General features: G+C 42.9%; 1 protein-coding gene across 1 annotated transcript in view; it reads left to right on the top strand.

The window, feature by feature from the left end:
• Positions 1-210: 210 nt before the first annotated feature.
• The window catches only part of LOC144502870 (ubiquitin-conjugating enzyme E2 L3), a 50963-nt gene continuing 28210 nt past the window's right edge, over positions 211-22963 (top strand). Inside the window, exons 1-2 of the mRNA XM_078227254.1 lie at positions 211-313; positions 11621-11716. Coding sequence (XP_078083380.1) covers positions 287-313; positions 11621-11716 — 123 coding nt within the window. The 5' untranslated portion in view covers positions 211-286. The remainder of the gene's footprint in view (positions 314-11620; positions 11717-22963) is intronic.

The raw sequence follows: 22963 nt of genomic DNA on the forward strand, positions 1-22963 counted from the left end.
TCTCTCTGTGTCAGTGTGAGTCTCTCTGTCAGTGTGAGTCTCTCTCTCTGTGTCAGTGTGAGTCTCTCTCTGTGTCAGTGTGAGTCTCTCTCTGTGTCAGTGTGAGTCTCTCTGTCAGTGTGAGTCTCTCTCTCTGTGTCAGTGTGAGTCTCTCTCTGTGTCAGTGTGAGTCTCTCTCAGGCCGCCCCTCCCCCCCGCTCTGGGGGCGGTCGCTGATTGGTTTCCCTGCCCGGGGAGGGGGGGGGACAGGAAGCGCGGTGGTCGCTGGGAAGTGCGGCTGATCAAGATGGCGGGCAGCAAGCGGCTGATGAAGGTAGAGGAGGAGCGGGGAAGGGGGGGGGGGTGGAAGAGACCGCGCGGCTGCGGGCCCGGGAACCCAGCAACCCGGCCCGGGGCCCGGCAACCCTGCCCGGGAGAAAACCCGGGGCCGGGGGGGAGAGGAAAGAAAACCTCCCGAGAAATCCGGGCAGCGAGACCGGGGGAGGATTAAAAAAATAACGGTGCCGGGGTGGGTGGGGTAGCGGCGGCGGGGGGGAGGGGGAGGCGGGTATTAAATATAAACCGCGGCATTAAATAGATCCATCATCTCCAAACAGCGGCGAACCGGGCTGCCTCCAAATGGCGCCCGGCAGCCGGCGGGGATCGCCGCCAAACTGAAGCCGCCGCCTGTTTATGTTTAATTAACCTCCCTCCCCATCCCCCCCCCCGGGCTGGGGGGGGGGGGCACTTAATTGGAAGGGTTCCCCTTTTCTCCCCTCAACCCCCCCCTCCCCGCCCATTTTTTTTGGGGTGGGGTATGTTGCGGGATGGGCCCCGGGCCTGATCCGCCCGCTTCGTTGCCAGCCCCGCCCCTTGTCCCCAAGGAGCTGGATTCTCCCCACTTCCCTTCCCTCTCTTCCCCCCCCCCCCCTCCCTTTACATTTTTATATATGTTAAACCTATACTCAAATTGGGAATCCCCCCTTTTTTTCTCTCTCTCTCACGCACCCAGTGGTGGTGGTTGGAAAGAGGGGAGGGAAGACATTGAAACGTGCTCTGCTTTGACTCAGCAGTTTCCTGTCTTCTCTGCATCCAGGGGACAAGATGTCTTTTCCTTTCCCCCTTTTGAAAGCACCTTCTTTGCCTTTCTCTCTCTTTCCCCGCCCCAGTTTTACAAATTTAAGATTTGGAGTCTAAATTTTTTTGTTGTTGCAGTATATAGGACAGCACACTTGATCTGTAAAATGTTAATAGCAGCTTCCTCCAAGGGCACACAGTTGACAATGAAATTCCTTCAGATTTCTTCTCTTGATCAGGTACAGAAAGCTAAAAAATGAAGGGAGCAAAAAGATGGGATCCAAGAAAATCACGGGAACAGGCCCCTCAGCTTGGAGGGCTGAAGGGCCTGTTCCTGTGCTGTAATTTTCTTTGATCCCGTCTTTTTGCTCCCTTCATTTTTTTGCTTTTTGTACCTGCTTTGAAACTGAGCTTGTTATTTTGACTTGACATTGCGCAGTTGGTTTGTAAAGAATTTTCCATCTGGTTAAAGAGCTCCATGCCTGATTGGACCCCTCTCTGGGTCCCAGGCACTCTAGAGGGTGCTTGCACTTTTTGGTCGAGTTGGTTGACAGCGGCTTGCAGTGCAGTGGGGCTGTATGAAAATTTAACATTCTCCATTCTTGCCCATGAGAATTTTTAAAAATATCAAGGGAAGGAATTACAAAATATTGGATCATTAAAAAAGAATTAGAAACTGAAACTTCTGTTATATGAAATCTATATAGTCATTCTGAAGGTATGTGTGTAACAGGCAGGGAATGGCCATACATTTTTATTGCCCGTCCTCGGTTGCCTGAACAGGCTGATGTCTCGGGCTGCTGTTTTGGATGTGTTTTGATGTAACCCACATGCTAGGCTGCTTCAGAGGGCAAAGAGCAAAATTATTTTTTAGTTGAAAATCAGAAATTGCTTGAAATGCTCACTGGGTCAGACAGCATCATGTCAGAGGGCAGGTAAGGATGGCAGCCTTCTTTCCCGCAATCACCGTAGCCAACCATTTGTGTTTTTGAGTGTTGTGGCTTCATGGCCTCTGAAAGAACAAAGAACATTATAGCATAGGAACCAGCCCATCGGCCCTCTAAGCCTGCACTGACCATGCTGCCCGTCTGAACTAAAGCCCCCACCCTTCCGAACACCATATCCCTCTATTCCCATCCTATTCATGTATTTGTCAAGACGCCCCTTAAAAGCTCACTATCGTATCTGCTTCTGACTATCCATTCTGTCAATGCCCCTCAAACTTGTAGACTTTAATCAGGTCGCCTCTCAACCTCCGTCGTTCCATTGAGAACAAACCAACTTTCTCCAACCTCTCATAGCTAATGCCCTCCATACCAGGCAACATCCCGGTAAATCTTCTCTGCACCCTTTCCAAAGCCTCCACATCCTTCTGGTAGTGTGGCAACCAGAATTGAACACTATATTCCAAATGTGGCCTAACTAACATGACTTGCCAATTTTTAAACTTCATGCCCCGGCTCAGGCAAGCGTGCCGTGTGCCTTCTTGACTACCTTCTTCACCTCCTTTGCCAGTTTGTACCTGTATATCTGTACTCCCAGATCCCTCTGCCTATCAATACTCTTAAGGGTTCTGCCATTTACTGTATTCTGCTGACACAAGTGTTTTATTTCCAGATTTTAAAAATCTCATTTGCCATTTGTCAATTTTAATACTTTCATCACTCTGCTATTATTTGCGGGACTTCCTTCTATGGCCAAGTGGTCTAGGTCACTTAATAGGTAAACTAAAGCAATGCTCTGGGGTCCTTGGCTTGAATCCTGCCATGGCAGGATGGTACAATCGTCCTATGACAGGCGTCGGTTAGCTGAAAAATATATTTTACTTAGCAATGTACAGCTCCAGTTTTATGTTTCTAAATCTTCCTATTTTCTATCTATAATAAACATGCTTCTTGTATCCTACATGCACATGTGCCTAAAGAGATCTGTATTCACATGCACAATTCATGTATTCAGAATAATTTCCTCACGTAAGTAAAATGGTACTGCAACATTTTAATCTGTCTTGAATCCTGTTGCCGTATCCTGTTTGTATCAAAGTGAGGAATATGTAAAAGCGGGGGGTTAAAATGTAATGTATCTTTTTCAGCATTGATTTCAAACAAAGCTTTTTATCTTTCATTTGATAAGCTGAACTCGTGTGTTTTAAATTGATGTGGCCCACATCCAAATTTTGTTGAGTCATTTTATATTCAAGAAACTTATTGGTGACACAGCATGTTTCTTGGGCATTTACCCCACCGAATGTCATAATTGATTCAGTATCTCATGATTAGGATGGCATTTTGAGCCATGCCACTATAATGCAATTAAATATTTCTGTAAGAAAAATGGAATACAGACATAAGTGAATGATTATAGATTAGAAGCATTCTGAAGTTTGTGGACAGGTTTTAATCTCCATCTTGCTTTTTAAAAAAATATTTCACTCTATATATTAATACAAATAAAAATAAATATAATCCAAACTTTTTCTTAACTGCAAGTTTAAGAACCTGCAATTGCTGATTTGATGTGATCTAAAGAACAGCTTGCTTTGCTTTTTTGTGACACAGATTACAATTGATAACACTCTCAAAATGGGTGTCATTTCTAGAGCACATGCTGCTATCAGTTTCATATCAGCTGATAGCTTAGTAAATTCTACCAAAGCATTCTGTGGATTTGGATTGATATAGTTTCTATGCATATGATATTTTAACCACTCTTAGAATGAAAAGCAGAACATTGTATGGGATGAAATCTACTGATATTGAAATATTTAATATTCAAGATCGGAGTTCTAATCAAATGTATACATTTATCTAAGCGTTTTGAATCAAATTTGAGAATTTTAGATAAATTTGGAAATGGGGTCCAAAAAAATACTCCACCACTGGAATTTAAAAAGTCACACCAACCTAATCTGTTTGGCATTGTAATAAAATTAGGATCTGCCACAATTTCCAGGGTTTACTTTAGCATAAAATGGTTTTTCACTTTCTGATCTGCCTTGCCTTTATGAAAATAACAATCGGTGTATGGTTTCAGGGTGCTGGATGTTTGTTGTCGCAGAGAATCAGCAGAAACGTGGCTGGCCAGTTGACGGCCTTCTGTGCAGTGACTGTTTATGTACTCTGGGATCTTGTCTTTGTGGCCATTCTACACACAAACCCAAATGGAGAATATTGTGGAGGTTGATGGTATTGGGGGGGGTGGAGGTGTGGAGTGAATCACAGATGATTGAGGATCTGAAACAACAAGCCATCAACTTAAGTGCATTGAGATCAATTATAGTTCCCATTCTGGCACCACCGCTGAATCCATCTCAATCAGCATAGACTGAGAATCAAAGCAGGAACCTGCTTGGGGGGGAGGGGGGAATATAGAATTGGAAAAAAGATGTAATACTCTTGCTGTATTTAGATAAATCACCTTAGTTAAGCCGTATCAGAATATTATATAGCATTCTACAGTGGCTAGTGACGATAGCACTTGTGCAAGCATACATGACCAAAGTTGTGAAATGCTACTAGAAACTTACTAAGTCATTAGATTTCACCAAGTTGTGTCACAGTCATCAAACATGTGCTAATGGTGCTGCAACTTGTTTCCAATTTTATTTATATAAAGTTCTGAGTGAAGTAAAAAATGTATTGGTTATTGGGGTAGATATCTTCAAACTGGAAATCCGTGAGAACTGCGCAGTCAGCCACTCTCCACTCCCAAGGGTCAGTTCCAAAAAAGTACAATGGCCGAAAGAAATGACGATAAGATAGTTGAAAGATCAGTCAGATGGTTATCAGAATCAAACGTACGAAATGGAAAAACTTTTGGGAAGGAACCAGGCCAATTTTTCCAACAGTTTTAATCATAGCTTGTCAAAAACATAACTCTTCCATTTATTGATTGTTAAATTTGCTTTGGAATGTAGAAAAGGACAGATCAGCATGTGCTTCCTCCGGTTTGTGAACTCTTAATTACACTGACAATTTTGTATTAAAATTACATGATTAGAATGTAATGGACAGGAAGTTTGCAACTGGCTGTTTTGAGCTGGTTCTTGGTTAAGCACCCCAGCTCCTTTCCTCTCGTCATCTCCGTGGCATAGACTTCACATATTATTTCTGCCTGTCCGAATACAGTTGGTGTTTCTCCCCAGTGACTTCTCTTCCTACCCCTACATCATTGCCTGTAGACTCCCAGGTTCCTGTTCCTGATTTACAAGCTGTGTGTGTATATGTTTATATTCTCTGCTTGTCTGGCATCAAATCCTGAGAAGACCAAAGCCATTATCTTTGGTCTCCACTACAAGCATCACCCCTTTGACACTGTCGTTTGCTCTTTCCCTCTTGTGGCATTATTTTTGATCTTGAGCTGAAATCCCCCTTCCTATCTGTTACCAGGGTCATATATTTCTACTTCAGCTGTTGCTGCCAGAAGTCTTGTTCATCCTTTGTCATTTCCAGACTTGACTCTTCAAATAACCTCCATGCTATTCACCCATCCATCTCACTTCAGAAGTTCATACTACTTCAAACCTCCGCCGTCTATCCTGTTCTGCAGTAATAAAAGCAAATTACTGTGGATGCTGAAATCTGAAACCAAAAGAGAGAATGCTGGTAAATCTCAGCACGTCTGGCAGCATCTGTATGGAGAAAAAAGAGCTGACGTTTCAAGTCCAGATGACCCTTTGTCAAAGCTTGAAGCGTCAGCTCTTTTCTCTCCTCACAGATGCTGCCAGATCTGCTGAGATTTTCCAGCATTTTCTCTTCTGTTCTGCAGTAAGCTTTTTTTGTCCATCATTCCTCTCCTCACTAATCTTCATTCATTCTCAATTAATGTATCAAACTTCATATCACTCTTGTGTTGCTCCACCTGAGTTCTGCAGTTCCCTCAGTATTTCCCAAAAACTGTGCTCTTTTAGTTCAGGCCTTATATTCGTTGCCTCCGATCCTTTCATTCCACCATTTGTAGGCAAGAAATTACAATTACTTTATCAGAAATGGGTGGCACAGTGGTTAGCACTGCTGCCTCATGGCTCCAGGGACCCGGCTTGGGTCACTCTGTGTGGAGTTTGCACGTTCTCCCCGTGTCTACGTGGGTTTCCTCCAGGTGCTCCAGTTTCCTCCCACAGTCCGAAAGACGTGCTGGTTGGGTGCATTGGCCATGCTAAATTCTCCCTCAGTGTACCCGAACAGACGCCAGAGTGTGGCGACTAGGGGATTTTCACAGTAACTTCATTGCAGTGTTAATGTAAGCCTACTTGTGACACTAATAAATAAACTTTAAACATAAATCCTCGCGTTTAATGACTCTGTGGAAGTGGATGCGATTTTTAAAAAGTCTGTGCATCTTGGAATGACGATGGCCAGATGGAGATTTGACCCAGTATTTGTTATTTTTATGCCTTCGCAGTGCAAACAAATGAAAAATTCAGGTTTTAGTGTGCGATTCTAATTTACATTGCACGTTGTCATCTGTTTCAAGTAAATTCTATATTTGACAGTCAACATTGAGAGAGATGACATTTAAACTTATCGTGACATTTGCAGACTGTCTGCAGTTTATACGCTTATTTAGGTCTCATTTACATAGGAATTTCATTTGGCCAAAGTGTATTGTAAGCAAAATACGCAACTACAGAACCTGAATTGAAACTCATGCTGACCATTGTGCACTTGTGACGTCACTAAGTTCTGAGGTTAGCTCAGTTTTCTGATTTAGAAATTTAGATCCATGGGTAATCTGTCATTTATATATTTTGCTTCACTGTTTTTAAATAAGTTTGTCAAATTTCAGATGTGATTTTAAAAAACAAAATAATTTACAGAATGTGGGCATAATTGCCCTTCAGATGGTGGGGTGAGCTGCCTTCTTGGACTGCTGCAGTTCACGTGGTGTAGGTGCACACGCAATTCTATTAGGCAGGGAAGTCCAGGATTTTGACCCAGTGACATTGCAGAGGTTTATATAAGGTTGTATTCTTGTATGTGAGCTTTTGGATGAATTTTGCTCGGAACTTGTAATGAGTATCCAGTCATAGTCATTACAGCCCGAAAGGAGGCCATTTGGTCCATCAATTCCATACCAGCTTGCGGCAGAGCAATCGTTTCAGGCCCATTCTCCTGCTGTATACCCAGGCCCTTGCATGTTTATTTCCCTCCAATGTCCCTAATTTTCCTTTTGTAATTGCTTATCACCTCTGCTTCCACCACCCTGGGCAGCGAGTTCCAAGTCATCCCTGTGTTTTTAAAAAAATCTTCCTCGTATTCCACCTGCAACTCTGGCCCAAAACATTAAATCTGTGGTCCCTGTTCCCTGTATGATCAGCGGATGGCAAAGGCTTTCCTTTGTCTATCTTAATTAAAGTTAACATAATCTTATACACCTTCATCAAGTCCACCCTCTAACTCCTTTGCTCCAGGGAGAACAGCTTCAGCTTCTCCAACCTAACCTTGCAGCTCAACTCCTGCATTTCTGAAAACATCTGGTGAATGTTCTCTCCCCCCTTCTGGAGGGTCCTCGCCGTCACTCTGCACCATCTGGAGGGTCCCCGTTGTTGCTCTGCTCCCACTTGCAGATCCTCACATCATAAGAACATAAAAAGTAGGAGCAGGAGTAGGCCATCTGGCCCCTCGTGCCTGCTCCACCATTCAATAAGATCATGGCTGATCTTTTCATGGATTCAGCTCCACTTACCCACCCGTTCACCATAGCCCTTAGTTCCTTTACTGTTCAAAAATTTATCTATCCTTGCCTTAAAAACATTCAATGAGGTAGCCTCAACTGCTTCACTGGGCAGGGAATTCCACAGATTCACAACCCTTTGTGTGAAGAAGCTCCCCCTCAACTCAGTCCTAAATCTGCTCCCCCTTACGTAAAGGCCATGCCCCTCAGTTCTAGTTTCACCTGCTAGTGGAAACAACTTCCCTGCTTCTATCTTATCTATTCCCTTCATAATCTTATATGTTTCTATAAGATCTCCCCTCATTCTTCTGAATTCCAATGAGTATAGTCCCAGTCTACTCAGTCTCTCCTCATCAGCCAACCCTCTCAACTTTGCAGTCAACCTAGTGAATCTCCTCTGTATCCTCTCCAGCGCCAATATATCCAGTATGCATCTTTCCCATATAAGCACTTAAACTATTTTCACCAACAGTGCCCCCCCCCCCCCGCCCCACACAATCTTCCTTGTGTGGTCAGTCATAGAAACATAGAACATAGAAACCCTACAGTGCAGAAGGAGGCCATTCGGCCCATCGAGTCTGCACCGACCACAATCCCACCCAGGCCCTACCCCCACATATTTTACCCGCTAATCCCTCTAACCTACGCATCCCAGGACTCTAAGGGACAATTTTTAACCTGGCCAATCAACCTAACCCGCACATCTTTGGACTGTGGGAGGAAACCTCTGCATAGTACAGACCTGCATTTTTTAATCAATGGAAAACATTATGAAATCTGAAAACTGTTTATCCAGCATTGTTTGACAGTGGAAAGCAGGTAGTGAAGGGCTGCTCTACTTAAAGAGTCGAAATAATTTTTGTGTTTCACTTGTCTCAACCTCTCAGTGCAGGACTTGTAGTTTATTTACATATTTGATGAGGTTCAAAGTTCTTGCATTTGGCACACCAAAGTAAACTGTGCACTCTGTGTAAGTTAAAAGTCCACCTTCTCCTAGAGAGCAAATAAGTGGCGTTGGGGACAATTGCTTTAAGTGCTATGCGTATCCAAATCGCAGATTTTAACATTGTTCCTTCACAGCGATTTCAGAGCCATGTTCTATTGTTGATGAACATCGATAACACAATCACTAAGAAATTCAGAAAAGATGGATAAAGCAAAAAGTTCACGAGGGGCTTTAATGGATAAAGTGCACCACACTCGAGACAAAAATAAACAATCTTTGGACTGTTGGTCTATTGAGAATAAAAAGAAAAAATGAATCGCGTTCTTCTGGACGTTGAGCAGATGTCATGGTTAGACTTGGCAGTGATGCATGTGCAATTGCATTGGCTGCAAACATGTTTTTCAAGCTCACTTCTAAAGAATATGGAGAAGTAATGAAGTACTGTTCCATTCCTGGGCTGTCCATCTTTATAATCCACCACTCTCGGCCGGGGCATTGAGTTTAAAATTTGGCAAGTCATGGTTGCAGTTTTATAGAACCTTAGTTAGGCCTCACTTGGAACATAGTGTTCAATTCTGGGTCGCCACATTACCAGAAGGATGTGGAGGCTTTGGAGAGGGTACAGAAAAGATTTACCAGGATGTTGCCTGGTATGGAGGGCATTAGCTGTGAGGAAAGGTTGGAGAAACTTGGTTTGTTCTCACTGGAATGACGGAGGTTGAGGGGCGACCTGATAGAAGTCTACAAGCTTGAGAGGCATGGACAGAGTGGATAGTCAGAAGCTTTTTCTCAGGGTGGAAGAGTCAATTACTAGGGGGCATAGGTTTAAGTTGTGAGGGGCAAGGTTTAAAGGAGATGTACGAGGCAGATTTTTAACAGAGTAGTGGGTGCCTGGAACTCGTTGCCGGGGGAGGTAGTGGAAGCAGATACAGTGGTGACTTAAGGGGAGTCTTGACAAATACATGAATAGGATGGGAATAGAGGGATATGGTCTCCGGAAGGGTAGGAGGTTTTAGTTCAGTCGGGCAGCATGGTCGGTGCAGACCTGGAGGGCTGAAGGGCCTGTTCCTGTGCTGTAATTTTCTTTGTTCTTGTGAAAATGGGGTTAAAAGAACAAGTTTTTTAACAATCATTTTATATGGAAAAAATATTTTCTTGTCATTTAAGCTACAAACTTGTGCTTCCTTAGAAGCCTATTTCATCCAAACCACTTCTAACTTCCTCTTGAATGATTTCAGTTTTTTTACCTCAATGACCATACAGTATCTAGTGATCATTCTGAATATTAATCTGCACTGATCTCCGTCCTCACCATGCTCTCCTCTGTTTTGCTGTCATTGTTTAACTTGAACTAATTTTATCCTACTTTGTAACTTTTATATCTCCTGTTAGCTAGCTTTTTGAGATTGTAATTTTTTTTTCTAAACTTGTAACCAAAAGCTCTGATCTTACAGATCCGTTTCGTCTTTCTCTGCACTGTTTCCTGGGTGTGGACATATTTTTTGTGCCTTAGAACTGAACACTGTTCAAGATGCAGCCTGATTAAGCAGAATGACACTTAATCATGGCTACTTTGGACTTGCAGACTGTACTGTACAGTACAGTTCAGTATGTTTTATTGCTTTCTGCTGCATATCGATGACCTTGCCAAATCAATGGTGGCCTACATGTGATTATTCAGCTTTTGCTTTTGATTCAATCGTTTGGCTTTCTGGGCCACTGTAAGCTGTACTGTTCTTGAGGAACAGGAAATGTCATTTTCTGAGCGGAACAAAGAGTTTGAGGTCTTACTCCTTTTGTTAAATTAAGCGGTGAGCAACTGATATCACCGGCATTGCCACTGAGATGAAAAGTATTGGGAGAGCAAAATGGGTTGACCTGAGAATCCTGGTGGGCCACGCATTCATATTAAACGCATGTGTTTTTTAGTTTTACCTTGCATCATTCGTTTATTTAAAGGATCATAAAATGTGAAAACACCATTTGGTCCAAGACATTTTTCTCCATGAACCACCTAAGTGATTACATTTTCATGCTCACTACCTTTCTTCTAATATTTTTCTTTTTTAAGTGGTGGTAATTCTCTTGAACAAATTAATGGATTCCATTTCAATAGTGTCTTTATCAAAAATAGTTCTACACATCTAAGCACTCTGTGAAAATAATCTTTTCCTGATCTCTAAATTTGTTTCCTTATTACTATCCTACCAACCAGTGGAAACCTCTAATAAGTATATAACTCTCATAAGCTTGAAGATCCGGATCAGGCCTCGTTTTAAACTTTTTTGTGCGCAAATTTAATTCTTTGATATTTTGAGGATTCTTTTTAATCCTTTTTCATTATTCTAATTTGTGTAGTGTTCATGTATAATTGTCAACAAACTAGATTCAGAAAAATGAGAGCTTATAAATCACTGCCTTAATTTCTGTACCTTGTGGAATTCAAGTAAATGAGAATATGACAATTTTCCTGATTATTGTAGATTTGTAGGGTGGCACAGTGGTTAGCACTGCTGCCTTACAGCGGCAGGGACCCGGGTTCAGTCCCGGCCTCGGGTGACTGTGTGGAGTTTGTGCGTTCTCCCCGTGTCGGCATTGGTTTCCTTTTGGATGCTCCAGTTTCCTCCCACACTCCAAAGATCTGAGGGTTAGGTTGATTGACCATGCTAAATTTCCCCTTTATTGTCTCTAGATGTATAGGTTAGGGGGAGTGGCGGGGTAAATATGGGGGGGGTAGGACCTGGTGCAGTTGGTGCACCAGGCCGAATGGCCTTCTGCACTAGAAACTCCAATGTAGTATTCCATGTAAAAAAAAAAGTTACATTTTTGTTACAATTCTATGTTGGCTTCTGAAATATGTCATGATGGTCAGAGGGAACGGGATTAACAATATCCAGATTATATATTCTGTTCTCAGTATTCTACCTGGTGTTTTGTATTTTGTAGGAACTTGACGAAATCCGCTCGTCTGGAATGAAGAATTTCCGTAATATCCTAGTGGATGACACAAATGTATTCTATTGGCAAGGACTTATTGTTCCTGTAAGTAGACTGTTCATTCTCCAATAATACAGTTTTATAATTGATAATTATTTGGTTCATGCTTTGTTTTCAAGTCTCATCCACTGTTAATTTAAAGCCAGTGTTGTAATGCAAGGAGCGACATGTCAGCTTCCAGAAATTAAACACCCACTAATAACAGCTGCCTTTTTTCCCCCTAAAAAGTGGTTTTGCTGGAATTTAAAAGAAAATCTTCTTTGCAATTCTGTTGACTGCGTTTGAGCTGAATAATGGGATCATTATATGACTGCCTGTATATCACGGCAGTATAATGCCAAGAGATGTGAGCTGGCCCTGTGTCGCATTTCACAGTTGCTAGTCTGAAACCTGTCCAAGTAGAGCAGCTAGTTCCTATTTCAGAACCACAAAGCGACTGCAGTTGACCAACTTTAGCTCCACTGTTTGTTGCACATGGGCTAAGCATTCCAAGGTTAGCTCGATAACGTTGCAGAGCTGAAATTTCTGCTCCAACTGTATGATCCAGTTTAAAAGAGACAAGTTATTTAGATTGGCAGATGCGCTGCTGCCGCCTCAAATAGCCATGGGCTTGTGTTTTAGAGGAAACCACGAGTAATTTGTTCAGATATTTTGGGGTGATAATGAGCTGCATTTGAAGAATCTGCATGATTTGCCATTAATGGACTTGTTGTATAGAGTAGAAACTTTCAGTAAATTTAATTATTTACCAGTCATGCATCCTTTGGTTTCATAAAGTGTGAATGGTATCATTGATTACACCTTTGGAAAAAAATATATTGGGCACCCTATTTTGGGATGCCAGTTGACCACTGCAATGTGCCAGGAATTGTTCAGTTTTATCCACTTTCAAGTGTCTCCTTTTTTTCTTGCTTCTCTCCTGTTTGTACCATAAAATCATATACAAATTATCACAATCAAAATCGCGTATGATTAAACTTGTGGTCCCACTTCCTGTGTGGACTCGGCCAGTAAATGTTGGCGGTATGTTCAACTGTAGGCCCATTTTTATCATCCAGCACCCAAGTGTATTATTGAGTAGAAATCATGAGGGCCCTGGCTGCTTTTGGTTCGAATTTTAGTGTTGGCCAACACTAATTTTGAATACAGCCTTAGCATTACTAATCAAAACCACTGAACTGGTGGGTTGGGCCTCTGTTTGATGTCCCAGTTGAAGGGAGTTGTCTGGTTGGTGTAAAAGGTCAGGCTTGGTTCAAAATCCTAACCTTTCACCTAAATGCAAGAGTGCCAGCAGATCATATTCTCCCTTTCCCTCTTTCTCTTCCCCTCCACTCACCTCCATTTTGGGGAATATCACATCAAAAATAGGAGCAGATGTAATACATTTTGCTCCTCAATTGCAACCATTCGTTAAGATCATGGTTGATCTTTTATTTCAAATTTTCTACCCTGATCCTATAATGCTTGATTGATTCCCTTGGTGTCCAAAAATTTGAAATAGCAATCTCAGTCTTCAATGTATTCAAGAGCCCTCTGGCTCCAAAGAATTCCAAAGATTCATCCTGAGTGAAGAAATCTCTCATTCAATTGTGAAATGGCTGACCCCTTGTGTTCCACACTATGATTCCTAGTTCTAAATTCTGCAGGCATGGAAATAAACCTCTCAACATTTATCTTGTTAAACGAAGAACAAAGAAAATACAGCAGAGGAACAGGCCCTTCGGCCCTCCAAGCCTGCACTGACCATGCTGCCTGACTCAACTGAAACCCCTTACTCTTCCAGGGACCATATCTCTCCATTCCCGTCCTATTCATGTATTTGTCAAGACACCCCTTAAAAGTCACTATTGTATCCGCTTCCACTACCTCCCCTGGCAGCGAGTTCCAGGCACCCACCACCCTCTGTGTAAAAAAAAAACTTGCCTCGTACATCTCCTTTAAACCTTGCCCCTCGCACCTTAAACCTGTGCCCCCTAGTAATTGACTCTTCCACCCTGGGAAAAAGTTTCTGACTATCCAGTCTGTCCATGCCTCTCATAATCTTGTCGACTTCTATCAGGTCGCCCCTCAACCTCTGTCGTTCCAGTGAGAACAAACCAAGTTTTCTAACCTCTCCTCATAGTTAATGCCCTCCATACCAGGCAACATCCTGGTAAATCTTTTCTGTACCCTCTCCAAAGCCTCCAAATCCTTCTGGTAGCGTGGCGACCAGAATTGAACACTATATTCCAAGTGCGGCCTAACTAAGGTTCTATAAAGCTGCAACATGACTTGACAGTTTTTAAACTCAATGCCCTGGCCGATGAAGGCAAGCATGCCGTATGTCACCTTGACTACCTTCTCCACCTGCGTTGCCACTTTCAGTGATCTGTGTACCTGTACACCCAGATCCCACTGCCTATCAATACTCTTGAGGGTTCTGCCATTTACTGTACATTTCCTATTTGTATTAGACCTTCCAAAATGCATTACCTCACATTTGTCCGGATTAAACTCCATCTGCCCTCTCTCCACCCAAGTCTCCAACCGATCTATATCCTGCTGTATCCTCTGATGGTCCTCATCGCTATCCGCAAATCCACCAACCTTTGTGTCATCCGCAAACTTACTAATTAAACCAGTTACATTTTCCTATATATAGCAAAGGTCCCAGCATTGATCCCTGAGGAACGCTACTTGTCACAGCCTTCCATTCAGAAACGCACCCTTCTACTGCTACCCTCTGTCTTCTTTGACCGAGCCAGTTCTGTATCCACCTTGCCAGCTCACCTCTGATCCCATACGACTTCACCTTCTGCACCAGTCTGCCATGAGGGAACTTGTCAAAGGCCTTACTGAAGTCCATGTAGACAACATCCACTGCCCTACTCTCATCAACCATCTTCGTCACTTCCTCTAAAAACTTGATCAAGTTAGTGTGACACGACCTCCCCTTCACAAAACCATGTTGCCTTTCGCTAATACGTCCACTTTATTTCCAAGTGGGAATAAATCCTGTCTTGAAGAATCCTCTCCAATAATTTCCCTACCAATGATGTAAGGCTCACCAGCCTGTAATGACCTGGATTGTTCTTGCTACCCTTCTGAAACAAGGAACAACATTGGCTATTCTCCAATCCTCTGGGACTTCTCCTGTATCCAGTGAGGATACAAAGATTTCTCTCAAAGCCCCAGCAATTTCCTCCCTTGCCCCTCTCAGTATTTTGGGGTATATCCCATCAGGCCCTGGGGACTTAACGTTTCTCAAGAACCCCAATACCACCACCTTTTTGATCTAAGCTTCTAAGATTTTTGTATGTTTCAGTGAGATCGTCTCTCATTCTTTTCTGCTCAGCCTTTCTTTGTTGAACAGTACTCCTGTCTTTGTAAGCAATCCAGTGACTTTGTTGCATTCCCTCTAAGGCAAGTATATCCATCTTTGGGTAAGGAGACCAAAACATTCGACTTACGGTGTGGTCTCATTGAAGGCCTGTATAAGTGCTGCAAAACCTCCTTATTGTGACCTTCTAAACTCCTTGCAATTGGAGCTAACATACCATTTGCCTTTCTAGTTGCATGCTTGACATAGGTGTTAATCTTTTATATACAGGAACCCCCAAATTCCTCTGCATACCAGCATTTCTTAGTCTCCTTTTTAAAGAGAAATTCTGCTTTTCTATTCTCCCTATTAAAGTGGATAATTTCTCACTTCCTAAATGGAACTCAGGCTGCCTCCTTCTCCACTCCCTAACTTACTAATTCTGCGGACTCTGGGCCCTCCTCACATCTTATGATACTTTCCCACCTAAAGAATCTTGGATACATTATACTCTACCCTCACTTAATTCCGACTTGAAAATTACTTTGATTAATTTCTTGGTTCCCCTTCCACACCTCCCCTCATTTTTGGTGCGTTAGTTGCTGTTCTTTCACTTCTTCGATTAGCATTTCAATTCTGACTGTACTGCTGAAACAGTCTTCTCCCTGTAAGGTTCATGCTGAATGACTCTGTGGCAGTCTTCCATGTAGTCCCACAGTGCATGTGTATCCAAAGCACACACTTTCAAATGGACACACATTCAGTCTTGGTCCAGAGAGGTGGGAAGAGGCTGCTGTTTTGTGTATTCAGGCTATCTCACTTTGTTGGGATGATTCTGTGAAATTGATAAAATTTGGCACTGATGATATGAGTAGCGCTATTCAAACTGGACTTTAATGATCTTAAATCCTCTTGAGTGTGCAAATGGAACTGCACTAAAAAATCAGAATCTCTAATGTATCTTAAAACAAGTTTAACTTGAATTAGGAAATTGGCTTTACACTTGTGGTTTCATGATGTATGGTAGTCTTGGATTCTGAAAGTATACGAAACAAGAGCTCGGCTCTGATGAAAAGCCTTCTTTAGGAAAAAAGGGGCGGCACAGTGATTAGCACTGCTGCCTCACAGCGCCAGGGACCCGGGTTTGATTCCCAACTTGGGTCGCTGTCTTGTGTGGCGTCTGTACGCTCTCCCTGTGTCTGCGTGGGTTTCCTCCGGGTGCTCCGGTTTCCTCCCACAGTCCAAAAGACATGCTGGTTAGGTGCATTGGCCATGATAAATTCTCCCGCAGTGTAACCCGAATAGGCGCCGGAGTGTGGTGACTAGGGGATTTTCACAGTAACTTCATTGCAGTGCTCATGTAAGCCTACTTGTGACACTAATAAATAAACTTTAAACTTAAAAAGAAAGCAGATCAGTTTTCCAAAATTGACAAATGGAGTTTCAGCCTTGAGTTTAATCAAATTTTTAATGCCATCCCGAGGTGTTTTATGAACCAAGAAGAAATTATTCAAAGCTTTTCGGGATTTTACCTCAACTGTCGAAACTTGACTATAATTGCCTATATAATGTTTTTCCCAATCTATCCATTTCCCCTGCAATAACTATTCCCTAATCATTTTGTTAAGTTAATACTTAAATCTGTCGTAATGTTTCATTTATATAAATATCTGCAATATTCATGCAGCAAACATGGGTGGTTCAAAGCCTTTAAGAGTGGTATTTGTCAAATTTATTAGTGTCACAAGTAGGCTTATATTAACACTGCAATGAAGTTACTGTCAAAATCCCTTAGTCGCCACACTCAGGCGCCTGTTCAGGTGCACTGAGGGAGAATTTAACATGGCTAATGCACCTAAGCAGCATGTGTTTTAAACTATGGGGAGAAATTGGAGCACCCGGAGGAAACCCACGCACACTGGGAGAATGTGCAGACTCCGCACAGAGCGACCCAAGTCGGGAATCGAACCCAGGTGCCTGGCGCTGTGAGGCAGCAGTGCTAACCATTGTGCCACCGTGGAAAGTCTGCATTCGGCTTTTAAAATTATTTTGTTGAGTGAATGTGCAAGTACTTCGTTTTTTGTTCAAGGACTGGATAGCACTGGTGAAATCTAAATTAGACCAAATTAACCAACATGCATTGGGTCAGATATTCTCTGAATTAACTTCTCCTTTGGTTGTCCGTTTCATTAAAACCCACCAGGACAATTCACTTCCTGGAAGTGCTCTAAACAGCTTACTAGAGAACATGCAGTTTGCGTTAATACATTTAATGCTTGTGAAAGAATGTAGCTAAAATGCTGCTTAGTTGATTTACTTCGCTTTCAACCACGTAACTGGAACTTTCAGCCTTGACCCAGTTGAGGCCTTCAAAAGAGAATTGAATAATTGTCTGGAGAGAAGATTTACAGGGCCATGGGAATAGTGTGAGGAATGGGACGGGTGAATTGCTCAGGGCAGCACAATGGGTTAGCACTGTTGTCTCACAGCACCAGAGACCGGTGTTCGATTCCCGGCTTGGGTCAATATCTGTGTGGAGTGTACACGTTCTCTCCGTGCCTGCATGGGTTTCCTCCGGGTGCTCTGGTTTCTCCCCACAGTCCAAAAGACGTGCTGTTTAGGTGTGTTGGCCATGCTAAATTCTCCCTCAGGGTATCTGAACAGGCACCAGAATGTGGCGACTAGGGGATTTTCACAGTGACTTCATTGCAGTATTAATGTAAGCCTAGTTGTGACACTAATAAATAAATTTTAAACTTTTAAAAGTTAAAACTTTAAATGTGTCGAATGGCCTCCTTTGCTGTAACTGTTCTCAAGTATTCAGTATGTAAGAAAACTTAAGATTTTGAGTTTGAGACTTAGCCCAACAGCAACCTCTGTGACCTACTTGGGTTGTTAAAGTGTGACAATTGTTTTTGAAAAAGGGAAAGCAAGTCTGTTTAATCTTTTTGGCACTTAAAACATTAACTGAGTGATTTTTGTCCCTGCCACATTTCTCACTAAATCTTTGAAGTCTCATTAACAATAGTGTTTGTGTTCCCCAGTGTGTCATGATTTGTGGAAGTCTGAGGTAAGTATTATTAGTTTCTGGGCACTTCCAATTAATTAGACATTGGTGAACTGTAACAGAGGTCATAGAGCTCTTGGGTTTTGCTGTTGAGGTGCTCTTCGTCAGAAAGTCTTGTATTCTAACCACCCTCCTTGCTGCACTCCACTGCATCCCAATAGAGCCTTAGCGACAATCCTTCCATTTCGAGTATGAGTCACATGTATGAAAAGTGAGGAATAGTGACAGTTCTACTAAGCCAACAGAATCAGCTGACTCCGTGCAAAATAACACTGTAACATAACTAGCACACTCAGGAGGACTGTGCATGGCTTCATTTTGTCTCCTGTTTCCAGTAGTTCCAGCTAGTCTGGACGGGACTGCTTCAGGAATCTGCAGTAACGCTGACTTTGTTCGCAACTTACTTTGTTTGACAACACGAAGATGCACACAGGACTGTTGAGTTAAACATGTTAATGCCTTTATGAAACACACCAAACATATGAGCGTATGAAGTAGAAGCGGGCGAAGGCTTTTTTATTCTTTCATGGGATGTGGACGTCACGGACTGGGCCAGCATTTATTGCCCATCCCTAATTGCCTTTGAACTGAGTGGTTTGTTCAGCCATTTCAGAGTGCAATTAAAAGTCAACCACATTGCTGTGGCTCTGGAGTCTCACGTAGACCAGACCAGGTAAGGATGGCAGATTTCCTTCCCTAAAGGACATTAGTGAACCAGATGGGTTTTTCCGACAGTCGATAATGGTTTCATGGTCATCTTCAGACTTTAATTCCAGATTTGTATGGAATTCAGATTTCACCATCTTCCATGGTGGGATTCGAACCCAGGTCCGCAGAGCATTACCCTGGGTCTCTGGATTACTAGTCCAGTGACAACACCGCTACACCTTCGCCTCCCCCTTTGGTCCCTCAAGCCTGCTCTACCATTTGATTAAATCATGGCTGATCTAATTGTGGTCTCAACTTTACTTTTTTGTCTAGATGTTATAACCTTGGATTCACTTGAATCAAGAATTTATCTAACTCAACGTTAAAAATATTTAATGACTCTGTCACCACTGCTCTCTGGCAAAGATAAATTCACAGACTACCCTTGGAGAAATAAATGATCTGATCTCCATCTTAAAGGGAGACCCCTCACTATTAAACAGTCCCTTAGTTCTAGTGTTCTCCATAAGGGGAAATATCCTCTCTGCATCCACCCTGTCAAGCTATATCAGGATCTTAAATGTGGTGTTTTTAGATTTCCAGAAGGCGTTCGATAAGGTGCCTCACAAAAGGTTGCTGCAGAAGATTGGGGTACACGGAGTTAGGGGTAAGGTGTTGGCGTGGATTGGGGATTGGCTATCTAACAGGAAGCAGAGAGTTGGGATAAATGGGTGCTTTTCTGGTTGGCAGTTGGTGACCAGTGGCGTGCCGCAGGGATCGGTGCTGGGGCCTCAATTGTTTACCATTTACATAGATGATCTGGAGGAGGGGACTGAATGTAGGGTATTCAAGTTTGCTGATGACACGAAGGTGAGTGGGAAAGTGAATTGCGTGGAGGACGCGGAAAGTCTGCAGAGAAATTTGGATAGGCTGAGCGAGTGGGCGAGAATCTGGCAGATGGAATATAACGTTAGCAAATGTGAGGTTATCCACTTTGGAAGAAATAATAGTAAATTGGAATATTATTTAAATGGAGAAAAATTACATCGTGCGACTGTGCAGAGGGACCTGGGGGTCCTTGTGCACGAATTGCAAAAACTCAGTCTGCAGGTGCAGCAGGTGATCAAGAAGGCGAATGGAATGTTGGCCTTCATCGCGAGGGGGATAGAATATAAAAGCAGGGAGGTCTTGCTGCAACTGTACAAGGCACTGGTGAGGCCGCAACTGGAGTACTGTGTGCAGTTTTGGTCCCCTTATTTGCGAAAGGATATATTGGCCTTGGGAGTGCAGAGAAGGTTCACCAGGTTGATACCGGAGATGAGGGGTGTAGCTTATGAGGAGAGATTAAACAGATTGGGTCTGTACTCGTTGGAGTTTAGAAGGATGAGGGGTGATCTTATAGAGACATATAAAATAATGAAGGGGCTGGATAGGGTAGAGGTGGAGAGATTCTTTCCACTTAGAAGGGAAACCTGAACTAGAGGGCACAGCCTCAAAATAAGGGGGGGCCGGTTCAGAACAGAGTTGAGGGGGAACTTCTTCTCTCAGAGGGTAGTGAATCTCTGGAATTCTCTGCCCATTGAAGTGGTGGAGGCTTCCTCGTTGAATATGTTTAAATCACGGGTAGATAGTTTTCTGATCGATAAGGGAATTAGGGGTTATGGGGAGCAGGCGGGTAAGTGGAACTGATTCGCTTCAGATCAGCCATGATCTTGTTGAATGGCGGGGCAGGCTCGAAGGGCCAGATGGCCTACTCCTGCTCCTATTTCTTATGTTTTTATGTTCTTATGTTTCAATAAGATCACCTCACATTCTTCCAAACTCCAATGGTACAGGCTCAACCTGTCCAACCTTCCTTTCTAAGATGACTCCTTCATCCCAGGAATCTGCCAAGCAAACCTTCCTTGAACTGCTAGTGCAATTATATCCTTCCTTGCATAAGGAGACCAAAACTGTATACAGTACACCCAATGTGGTCTCTCCAATGCCCTGTTCAACTGAAGCAGAGCTTCCCCATTTTTATACTCTAGTCCCCTTACAATAAATAATAGCATCACATTTGCCTTCCTAATCACCTGCATACAAACATTTTGTGATTCCTGTACCAGATCACCCAGATCCTTTTGTATCATAGAGTTCTGCGATCTCTCCATGTAAATAATATGCTGTTTTTTCTATTTTCCTGCCAGTAGATAAGTTCACTTTTTGCCATGTTATACTCCAGCCCTTTTTTTCCCCCCTACTCAACCTATCTATACCCCCTTTGCAGACTCCTTTGCCATCTTTCCCATCTATCTTTGTGTCATCTTCTAAGTCATTGATACAGATTATAAATATTGGACGCCCTAGCACTGATCCCTTTGGCACTCCACTAGTTACAGCTTGCCCACTGACTTGTTCCTGCTGTTTCCTGGTAGCTAACCGATCCTCTGGCCATGCTAATGTTACCCCCTTTGTCATGAACTCTTATTTTGTGTGGTAACTTTTGATGTGACAGCTTGTCAGATGAGTGTTGGAATTTGAAGTACACCACATCTACAGGTTCCCCTTTAAAGAACTCCAAGCAAACACAATTTGCTTTCACAAACCACCTTGCCTCTGCTTGATTGCATTAAGAATTTTGTGCCCTGTTCTAGCCTCCTTAGTAATGGATTCTAGCATTTTCCCTATGATACATGGTTGGGCTAATTGGCCTGTAGTTTCCTGCTTTCTGTCTCCTTGCTTTAAGTAGAGTTGCATTTACTATTTTCCAATTTGATGGGACCATGCCAGAACCTGGGCAATTTTGGAAAATTACAACCAATGCATCTACTATCTGAGCAGCCACTTCTTTTTAAGACCATAGGTGCAGACCATCAGGTCTTAAGGATTTGTCAGCCTTTAATTCTAATAGTTTTCACAGTCCCTTCTCTCTGGTGATTGTTTTAATTCCTCTTTCTTTCACTTCTTGATTTATAAGTATTTCTGGGTTATTTGGCACAGTGGTTAGCACTGCTGCCTCGCAGCGCCAGAGACTCGGGTTCAATTCCGGCCTCGAGTCACTGTCTGTGTGGAGTTTGCACATTCTCCCTGTGTCTGCCTGTGTTTCCTCCCGGGTGCTCCGGTTTCTTCTCACAGTCCAAAGATGTGCGGGTTAGGTGGATTGGCCATGCTAAATTGCGCCTTAGTGTCAGGGGGATTAGGACTGTAAATATGAGGGGTTATGGGGATGGGACCTGGGTGGGATTGTTGTCAGTGCAGGCTCGATGGGCCAAATGGCCTCCTTCTGCACTGTGCCTTCTATGATTTGTGCCTTCCACAGTGAAGACAAGGTGCAAAGAACTATCAAATTGGAAACTTTTACACCACACTGTTCTCCCCTTTTTCCTAGACAATTTGACACTTGAGCCTGCCCCACCATCCAGAAAGATCATGGCTGTTCTTATTGTGGCCTTAAGACCTTTACTTTCTTGCTGATCAAAAATCTATCTAACTTGGCCTTGAATATGTTCCATGACCCAGTCTCCACAGCTTGCAGGGGAAGAGAATTCCCTGGATTAGAGTCATAGAGGTAGACAGCATGGAAACAGGCCCTTCGGCCCAACTTGTCCATGCCACCCTTTGTTTTTAACCACTAAGCTAGTCCCAATTGCCTGTGTTTGGTCCATATCTCTCTATAGCCACCTTACCCATGTAACTGTCTAAACACTTTTTAAAAGACAAAATTATACCCGCCTCTACCACTATCTCTGGCAGCTTGTTCCAGACACTCACCACCCTCTGTGAAAACATTGCCCTTCTAGACCTTTTTGTATCTCCACTCTCACCTTAAACCTATGCCCTTTACTTTTAGACTCCCCTATCTTTGGGAAAAGATATTGACTAGCTGATCTATGCCCTCGTTATTTTATAGACCTCTATAAGATCACCCCTCCCCTTTCTACGCTCCAGAGAAAAAAATCCCAGTCTATCCAGCCTCTCCTTATAACTCAAACCATCAAGTCCAGGTAGCACCCTAGTAAATCTTTTCTGCTCTCTTTCTAGTTTAATGATATTCTTTCTATAATAGGGTGACCAAATCTGTACACTGTATTCCAAGTATGGCTTACCAATGTCTTGTACAACTTCAACAAGACGTCCCAACTCCTGTATTCAATGTTCTGACCAATGAAACCAAGCATGCCGAATGCCTTCTTCACTACTCTGTCCACCCGTGACTCCACTTTCAAGGAGCTTTGAACCTGTACCCCTAGATCTTTGTTCTATAACTCTCCCCAACGCCCTACCATTAATTGAGTAA

The sequence above is a fragment of the Mustelus asterias genome, chromosome 13 (genome assembly GCF_964213995.1).
Source record: "Mustelus asterias chromosome 13, sMusAst1.hap1.1, whole genome shotgun sequence".
Lineage (NCBI taxonomy): Eukaryota > Metazoa > Chordata > Chondrichthyes > Carcharhiniformes > Triakidae > Mustelus > Mustelus asterias.